Source organism: Penaeus monodon, unplaced genomic scaffold, assembly GCF_015228065.2.
Source record: "Penaeus monodon isolate SGIC_2016 unplaced genomic scaffold, NSTDA_Pmon_1 PmonScaffold_8134, whole genome shotgun sequence".
In the NCBI taxonomy this organism is placed as follows: domain Eukaryota; kingdom Metazoa; phylum Arthropoda; class Malacostraca; order Decapoda; family Penaeidae; genus Penaeus; species Penaeus monodon.
Window position 1 is genome coordinate 5,511 of NW_023663365.1, and position 9,247 is coordinate 14,757.

The 9,247-nt window shown below is 47.0% G+C and overlaps 1 protein-coding gene across 1 annotated transcript; it reads left to right on the forward strand.

Annotated features, from left to right (window-relative positions):
- Positions 1 to 6,890: 6,890 nt before the first annotated feature.
- LOC119571817 lies at positions 6,891 to 8,510 on the forward strand. The gene is made up of 4 exons (XM_037918941.1): positions 6,891 to 7,065; positions 7,253 to 7,529; positions 7,835 to 7,886; positions 8,225 to 8,510. Exons 1-4 carry the CDS (start codon positions 6,891 to 6,893, stop codon positions 8,342 to 8,344), a joined length of 624 nt encoding a protein of 207 aa, XP_037774869.1. The 3' UTR covers positions 8,345 to 8,510.
- Positions 8,511 to 9,247: the final 737 nt, after the last annotated feature.

Sequence of the window (9,247 nt, forward strand, 5' to 3'; positions counted from 1 at the left end):
AGATAAGTACTGCCCCATGTCCTCAGCTGTCTGGGCAAGACAGCTGAGAGAATGTTACTAAACCAACTCCAATGGAAAATGTGACCCCCACATGAACACCTTCATGGGTTCACAAAGGGCATGAGCACAGCACACAGCATAGCTACACTCTTAAACACAAGCAGCACTGTCACTTCTGTGGTAGTATTCCTAGACCTGGAGAAGCTTTTGAATTAGCACGTCCTCATGCTATTCAGGATTGATTGATTGATTGTTTAAAATTATCTGCCGCGTCAACAGCTAAAGTCATTAGCGGCGATTACCTTCTTAACTAGAAATATCAAAATGTTTAAAACTTAAAAAACTATCAATAATATCTTAAAAATAACAATAAATAGATTAAAATCAAAGCATAAATATTATGCTCTAAGTGCATAAAATTATTGCATAAACATTATGCATAATTAAATTTTATTGAAAATATTAGTCTCCCTAAGGAAATTAATAAGACCCTCTATGTCACAATCTTCCCCCAATACATTTTTCAGTGTATATGGGGAGGCAAGTACATACGTTTTGGTCTGAGAATGTTGCACATCTTTCACTACATGTGCGATCGTTAATGGCTCTTGGCATCCTTCAAAAGTGCTTCATTTTTAGCCATCATTGGCCCATGAGTCAGTCTTGTGTGCCCGATTCTTAGTCTTGTTAATACAACTTCCACTTTTCGGTTGGGAGGGATGCTAGTCGCCCAGCTGCCAAGGTCATCTCTAATGTCTTGCAGTTTGTTTCTAGAGGTATGCCTCCATTGTTCCCTCCATTTATCACGAAGACAACTTCTGATGCTGGGTTTCAGGTCGGTGTGTGGGAGAGGAAAACGAGCATCACAAGGCTGAGCGGCAGCTGCCTTGGCCTTCTGATCAGCTTGCTCATTCCCACTGATACCAACATGCGCTGGCACCCAACATAGAGTTATCTTTTTATGTGTTGACATCAGTGCAAGCCAATCTTGAACCTCCCACACTACTGGATGTGATGAGTTTAAGCTCTTGATTGCTTGCAAGGCACTACGAGAGTCACAATATATCACAACAGAATGGTTCGGAAGATCTCTAGTCATCTTAACTGCTGTAAGGATGGCATGTAACTCTGCAGTGAAGATCGAGGCTGCTAAAGAAAGACTGCCAGATGCAGTTGTAGTGTCCCCGTGAGGGCCAGCGATTTCTAGTTAGACCCCCCATGGCGTCGTTTTCGCTGTGAGAATGGGCGCCACCTATCGAGATATATTTTCCCAAGACATTTTAAACCATTGTTTCAACAGTATATAGTAAAATATCTATACTTTTAATATGGCCAAAGAATCTCCATGTGTATATGTGTATAGCAAAACTAATAACAATAAGAAATGAATATAATGTCTTCCATATGATTGAAGACCCACGAATTCCCGCCTCTCGGCCAGTTGATTGTGGCGAGAGGAACTGAGAGGACCTATTTTGTACCGCTCTGCGAGATAAGTATTCGGGGATTCGTGTATTTTCATGGTTAGCCCTTTTAACCGGGGATTAATCCGGAAAGGCCACGGGATATTGTGTAGCTTCCTATAAAATAAAGGAAGATCTATTATTATTTTATTTATGTTTGTCTCGCCTACAACTCCAGTTCCTCGGCTCTGAGTTAAACCCCCCTCTATGCTCTAACGAAATATTTTACGCCCCTTTGCACGTATGTTCGTTTGCTTATATTATTTTGATAAGCTCTAGGATTATTGAAAAGGGGGGGGTCGTCACAGTCAACTCATTCAGTGGTGAAGGGCCGCTCATGATACGGACCCGTACACCACAGGTGGTATGCAGCGGTGTTGATGTTGCAATTGTAGCGCTGTTTGTAATTTTGTATTAGTAAGTATTGCAATTAAATGGTCAGATTCTGCTTTAGAATAATTAGGTCCGTTACTAGGATCATGTAGAAGAATTTTTGGTTTTATGTAGTCTTTTCACTGTTTTGTAACTAATAATTCATGTGATTGTTTTACATTGTAATTGCACTGTAAATTTATTTTGCAACATCAAGAACTCATGTGCTAAGATGTAATTTGCTCTTGTAAATTGTGAGTGTCAGTGTCTACCATTGTTGATTGTCCACAGATTGAGAGGAGGGCGCCAGAGTACACCACTCCATTTGATTCGACCCTGTGCACTGGATCTAATGAATGGGTGCATGAGTGTGCTAGTATTGCAGCCCATCTACCACAGTGACTCGACCACGGTGCGACGATCTGGTTTCCTGCTGCGGAGAAGCAGGACCGGGTCTCTCTATTCACGCCTACGAACTACGACCGCTCCCTGCTCGTAACCGTGCATCGAATCGTGCTCTTAGAAAAGCTGCGAAGAGGGTAACTCATAAGATGGTGGGTAGAAACTCCAACAGGGGCTCGGTTCGTTCGTCATGTGCCACGACGCCTACTGGCCCGCCGGCTGTCGAGGAGCCTCTGGTGGGGATGCACCCGTGCAAGACCGCAAAATAGTGGCGACCCTCGAGCTGCAGCGCCACAGCCACCACCAGATGTTCATGATATGCTTAGTGCTGCTCTAAGTCGTATTTCCGTCCTAGAAGAAGTGATAGCTGCTACTAGAAGCGAGAATGTCTGGTGCCAGCCATCGGCGCGGGAAGAGCCACTCCCCGTGGGTCACAGTAACGCATCACAAGTTCCCATTTAATACCCCAGGAGCCCACCTCGTATATTTACCCCACTCATGCTTTGGGTGTTCACCCAGCCGCACCTGCCAGCAGCCACCCAAGCTTTGAGTGGCCGAGATGAAATCCCAGTGTTCTATGGTGAGACGCCTGCCTCACAAGCTCTGCAGAGAAACCGGGAGGTGGAAGCTTTGGATATCTACCATAGAGATGCTCACGCAGCCGGCCACCGATGAGGCTTTGATACGAATGGCAAGGGGGAGAGCACGAGGCTATGTGCAGATGGTGCTGCTTGGACCATGTTCCAGGGCATAACATCCTGGCAAGATTTTAAAGCAAAGTTAAGGTCAATTCAGGGGCGTTAGTACGCCCGAGCATTTCTTTGAAATGCTTTCCCAGTCGAAAATGATACCTGGGCAGTCGCCCCTTGACTACTTCCAAGCAGTCGAGATGGCTATACTCCAAGGAGCCAAAGATTACCCCTATGAAGTCGGAGACATCGAAGCTCTTCTCAGGAGAACCTTACTGCCGGGCTGCCCACTTGGTTACGGCACCAGCTGCTCCTGTTGGACTTTGCACCACTAGCAGATGGCGCAAATGTCTTGATGCCACCGTTGGCATCAAGACATTCTTATCTACCATTCAAAGTGCAACCCGTTCGAGTCATGGGCTCTATCCTTCACAATCATTACACCAGGGTCAGCCGTGCCACTAGGTTTTGCATCTCCAGTACACATGCTGAGGAAATTACACCACCCTTGGAGTTTTACAGTGATGGCCCTCTACAGATGACTCCAACACCTCTAAACACAAGCAGGTTGCACGTGCAGCAAGTACTCGACAGAAGCATGTCACGTTTGACTCGCCACCAACCCGGCAACAGATGGATGTCCCAAATCCTTTATGGTCACGTCGCAACAACTCCCTAGAAAGCTCAGCATGGGAGTCCCGGAAAGCGGGACAACGGCAGCCATCGACGTGAATACACCTCAAGATCTCACCGCATTCCATCCACACATGGGAACAACAGCCGTGCCTGGTGTGAAGTGCATCGACGAGAGGGACACGACACTTCACAATGTCGGCTATTGAGGATGGTATGCTATGGCTGTGGGCAGAGTGGGCATTTGGTGGCCCTGTGTCCCTTTCAGCCGCGCCGCTCGGGGCAAAACTCCCATCCTGCGGGCGGCTCCTCCAGCCCAAGGGAGCGAACCGAAAGAGTCACTGACGACACAGAAGGGCAGGCCTCTAGTGTGTCTGCAGGTCAACGGGAAGACCACAGTCTGTTTCCTCGACACCGGGAGTTGAAGTGACGATCGTGAAGGAAGCCATGTCAACATGCTACCGGGGGTTCGGATGCTGCAGACCTCCTGGTCTCTTCAGGGAGTGTCAGGACCACCTAGCCCTGTGGTAGCTGAGGCTGATTTGACCTTCAGACTTCTCCCGGATTTGTGCTGACCCATCGAACCTGTGTTGCGACGGTAGTTTTACTTCCCGGGAGACGTTCTCCTGGTATGGATCTGCTTCATTGCCTTTCATTCCGACTCATACATTCACCGGCGTCTAGTTTACTAGAAGTAGATGGGCACTATCATCAGATCACATATACCGGTGAGGAATCAAAATGCGTACATGAAGCCCCAGGTGGAAAAGTGAATGATAAGTGTGCAAGGAATTTCAACACATTTCCCCTGTGCATGTTGCTGAACGAATTGTGATCCCAGCCCAGTCAGGATGTTTTGTTCCAGCAAATTAGATAAGAGGCATGCCACCGGACGCCCATCTGGCTATTGTAGAAGGCAATGCTACCTGTTTGACAGTACCGAGGACCTCATCTCTGTTCACGAACGGAGGTCTAGTGTTTGGGTTGTGAATACGGACCAGAGAGCAAGAAAACTTTCCCCAGGTACGATACTTGGTTATGCAGAAATTGTGCAACTTGAAGAAGTCACGAGAGCAGATGATCATGATACACAGGGTTCGGGCCTTAGTGATGCCAGTAACAAAAACCTTTGCTCTGCCACGACTGGAGGACAGGATCGTGGGACCTTTAATGCAGTGCCACCTGCATGTAATATAGACTGTGATAGTCAGATGGGTTCATTGATGATGAGTATGATGGGATGTTGTCTTGACTTTTCATATGATGCACAGGACTTCTTTATATTTCCAGAGACCCCAGCACTTGATGAGCATTGCAGAGGGAAACACTCACTGAGACTCCTCACCCTCTGCTACAGCTACTTGTACCTTGCAGGATACTGACTCCCACTCATTTCCAGATGTGGCCATGGAACATCTCACAAGTGATATGAAGAGACTGTTAACAGAGGTGCTGAAGGGGTTTCCTCGGTTGTTCTCTGGGGACGAGATGACAGTGGGAGAAGTTCCAGGAATAGAACATCGGATCAGAACGACCACTAATACCCCAATCTGCACACGGCAATGGAGACTTCCTGTATCCACGAAAGAGATCATTAGAGGAGAATGTGATCGGATGCTTGCCCAGGGTGTAATTGAACCATCTTCCAGCCCCTGGTTATCGCCAGTGGTCCTCGTCCGGAAGAAGGATGGGACTCATCGTTTCTGCGTCGACTACCGAGGACTAAACAAGATCACTACTCCTGACAGTTATCCTCTCCCACGGATTCAGGAAATCTTGGACTCTGTCTCCGGGAGCTGTTGGTTCTCTGTTCTGGACAGTAGAGGCAGCTTACTGGGCCATCTCGGTACTCCAATGACCGTGAGAAGACCGCATTTTCTGATGGTCAGAGACTCCTGCAGTTTAGGAGGCTTCCTTTTGGCCTGTCGACTGCTCCCTCCACTTTTCAAAGGACCATGAATCTGATACTCTCTTCAGTCCTTGGTCGACACACGTTAGCGTACCTGGACGATGTGGTGGTGGCCTCAAGGACTTTTGGCCAACACTTACAAGACCTACAGGAAACTCTTGGATTGCTGGACAGAGCTGGTATGCGACTCAACGTCGGGAAATGTGAGTTTGCTAAGCGCCAGGTCAAGTTATTAGGTTTTGTCATCGGCGAAGATGGAGTATTTCCCAACTCTGACAAGGTGAAAGCCATAGCAACCATGAAACGCCCTCGTTCGGCAAGAGACGTGCGGCGCTTTTTGGGAGCATGTGGTTTCTTTCGGAAGCATATAAAAGGTTTTGCAGCCATAGCTCGCCCACTAACCTGCTTGACGAAGAAGTCCACACGGTTTCAGTGGGAGGATGCTGAACAGGAAGCATTTGAAACCTTAAAGGAAGCTTTAGTTAGGTCCCCTGTTCTTCAGCTCCCAAACTTAAGTCATCCATTTGAGATACATACGGACGCCAGTGGTCAAGCCCTTGGCGCCGTTCTGCTCCAGAAGAACGAGGATGGTGTGTCTCATGCAGTAAGTTACTGGTCTCGGATACTTAAGGAGGCTGAGATGAGGTATCCAGCAATAGATTTGGAGGCACTTGCAGTTGTTGAGGCTGTCCGAGCCTTCAGTGCTTATGTGTATGGTAGGAGGTCGCATCTGGACAGACCACCAGCCTCTACTGCTGTTTTCTCTAAGAAAACTAAAAGTAACAGCTCAGTAAGTATGCCTATGAACTTGGTGATTATGACTTCACATTGCACTATAAGAAAGGAACTTCTAATCATGTGCCAGACCTTCTTTCTAGACCTGCGGGTGGTGTAGATGAGCCACGAGAGGAGCTTTGTCCCGTTGAACAGGTGCGAGACACTGAGACTGCTAGTTTGCAACCTGTTGAAGAACTGAAAGTTGCAACACTTCCCACGGCTACACAGTCACAGCCTGGCTCTCTCTCACCACTACTTCCTGTGCAACTACCTACAGATGACCAGAATGAAGCACCAAAATCCTTGCCTAGTGTCAATGGGCTCCAAGCAAATGCGGCAAGAACATATGAGGGACCCTATCTGCAAGGACCTCATCAACTGGCTAGAGGGAGAATATCCGCTCCCCAACCTCCAGCAGCCCTATCGAACTTCGAGATTGAAAAGGGGGTACTGTACTTCCTTAGACATCTTCCTGATAGAGTGGTTAACAGATCTTTGTTCCTCAACATCTCTACCCTCAGCATTACACATGGCTCACTGTCCTCCATCTGCGACTCATCCAGGAGCCCTTCGAACTTACCACAACCTCTGCAGCAATTGGTATTTTCCTAATATGCTAACGAGGTCCCAGAAGTATGTGTTGAGATGTGTGGCCTGCCAACGACGAAAGGGGATGGCATCTCGGATACCCTTACACCAGCACCCTCTGCCCACGGCACCCCTAGAACTCGTGTCGGCGGACCTAATGGATCTACGCAGTTTCTGCCAGGGGTTTTCGCTATGTGCTGTCGATCGTCGATCATCATACACGGTTTCTTCAGTTAGTACCATACGTGACAAGTCTGCAAGTCGTGTTTTGGGAGCTTTTGTCGACCGCTTCGTAACGCTGTTCGGCCCACCCGCAAGCTACATACCGACAATGGACTGAGTTCTCGTCTGGTGAATGGCGATCCGTCCTGTCGGCTCTGGCTGTAAAACATTCGCTCTCTGTGGCATATCATCCCCAGTCGAATGGATGATTGAGCGAACCAATCGGACGGTAAAGGACGCCCTGGCGGCCTTAGTTCGACGATCACCTTCACAGTGGCCTCTGTATCTGCCAGCAGTTCGCTTTGCCTTGAATTCTGCCATTCATCGATCAGTATCGGAGCAACCACTATATCTTCTTACAGGCCGGATGGCATTCTTCCCGAGGGGTCTGACCAACGCGCAGGTGGTAGATGAAGAATTGACGGTGCAACGACTCACTGATGCTCGGCGCCTAGCAGTAGAAGTCTCCCAGCAAGTTCATGAAACTAACAAGCGGACTCTAGATAAAGGAGCAACATCAGCGACGCTTTCGAAGGGGATCATTAGTGATGAGGAAGGTTGTAGGACCGCGAGGGGCTCTGCAGGACCGTGGATCGGCCCATGTCCCCATCACTAACAAATTGGGACCCGTCGCTTTCGACGTATTGGAGCTCCAGGGCCACCGACGTAAGGCTCGAGTACATGCAAGCCAACTGAAGCTTTTTGTTCCTCCATCAGAACTACACTTTGCCGGAATAACGAGGAAGTGCATTAGCAGCTAAGGTTATATTACGTCTATGATGTGAGCAAGGTGTGAATGAGAGTGAATGTAGCAATGGATCCAGGTCGCAGGTGGGTTTACTGAGGTATCTTTGTAATACTTAATTTTATGTTCAGTTTTATATTGTTACCTGAACTTTGATAATTTTACGTTAATATTTAGTAACTTTTTACTTTGTTTGATTTTTATGTTCTGATTTACGTTTGTTTTAGTGTCAATCTAATATATTTTATAGTCTGTGTTCGCACGTAGTAAGTTGTCATGTTTATAGCGTATCTAAGTTCTTAAATTTTGTTACAATCTGTAAGGGTTTCTCCAGGGTATTTCGTGGCCTAGGATTAATCTCAGGGAACTAGGGTTACCCAGGTTAATACATGATGACCGAATCTAATCTCGTTTTCTTCCACAGATGTGTATGCCTATCTTGTCTTTGTGTTGCAGCCTGTATCAGAATCGTCACGTGCGGACAGACGACTTTCCATGCTGGGGAAGGAGCTGTAGTGTCCCCGTGAGGGCCAGCAATTTCTAGTTAGACCCCCCATGGCGTCGTTTTCGCTGTGAGAATGGGCGCCACCTATCGAGATATATTTTCCCAAGACATTTTAAACCATTGTTTCAACAGTATATAGTAAAATATCTATACTTTTAATATGGCTAAAGAATCTCCATGTGTATATGTGTATAGCAAAACTAATAACAATAAGAAATGAATATAATGTCTTCCATATGATTGAGACCCACGAATTCCCGCCTCTCGGCCAGTTGATTGTGGCGAGAGGAACTGAGAGGACCTATTTTTACCGCTCTGCGAGATAAGTATTCGAGGATTCGTGTATTTTCATGGTTAGCCCTTTTAACCGGGGATTAATCCGGAAAGGCCACGGGATATTGTGTAGCTTCCTATAAAATAAAGGAAGATCTATTATTATTTTATTTATGTTTGTCTCGCCTACAACTCCAGTTCCTCGGCTCTGAGTTAAACCCCCCTCTATGCTCTAATGAAATATTTTACGCCCCTTTGCACGTATGTTCGTTTGCTTATATTATTTTGATAAGCTCTAGGATTATTGAAAAGGGAGGGGGTCGTCACAGTCAACTCATTCAGTGGTGAAGGGCCGCTCATGATACGGACCCGTACACCACACAGTCTTCCTTCTGCTCACTGCTGCAAACCCACGCCATTTTCAGATTTCAAACCATCTGTACAAATTGCATCTGATCCCCAGTATTTAGAAATGTGCTGAAGAAATTTCTCTCGGACTTCTGCTTCGGATCTCTCCCCTTTCCAGCTCAACTTGATTAGTCCAAGGCGGAAATTGGGGAATCCCAACAGCCAGAACCTTAGAGAGATTTAAATTAAAATCTTCCACAAGATTCCTCATTCTCCTACCATAGGATCGGCTATCCTCAAGGGGGTTGAAAACCAATCTGA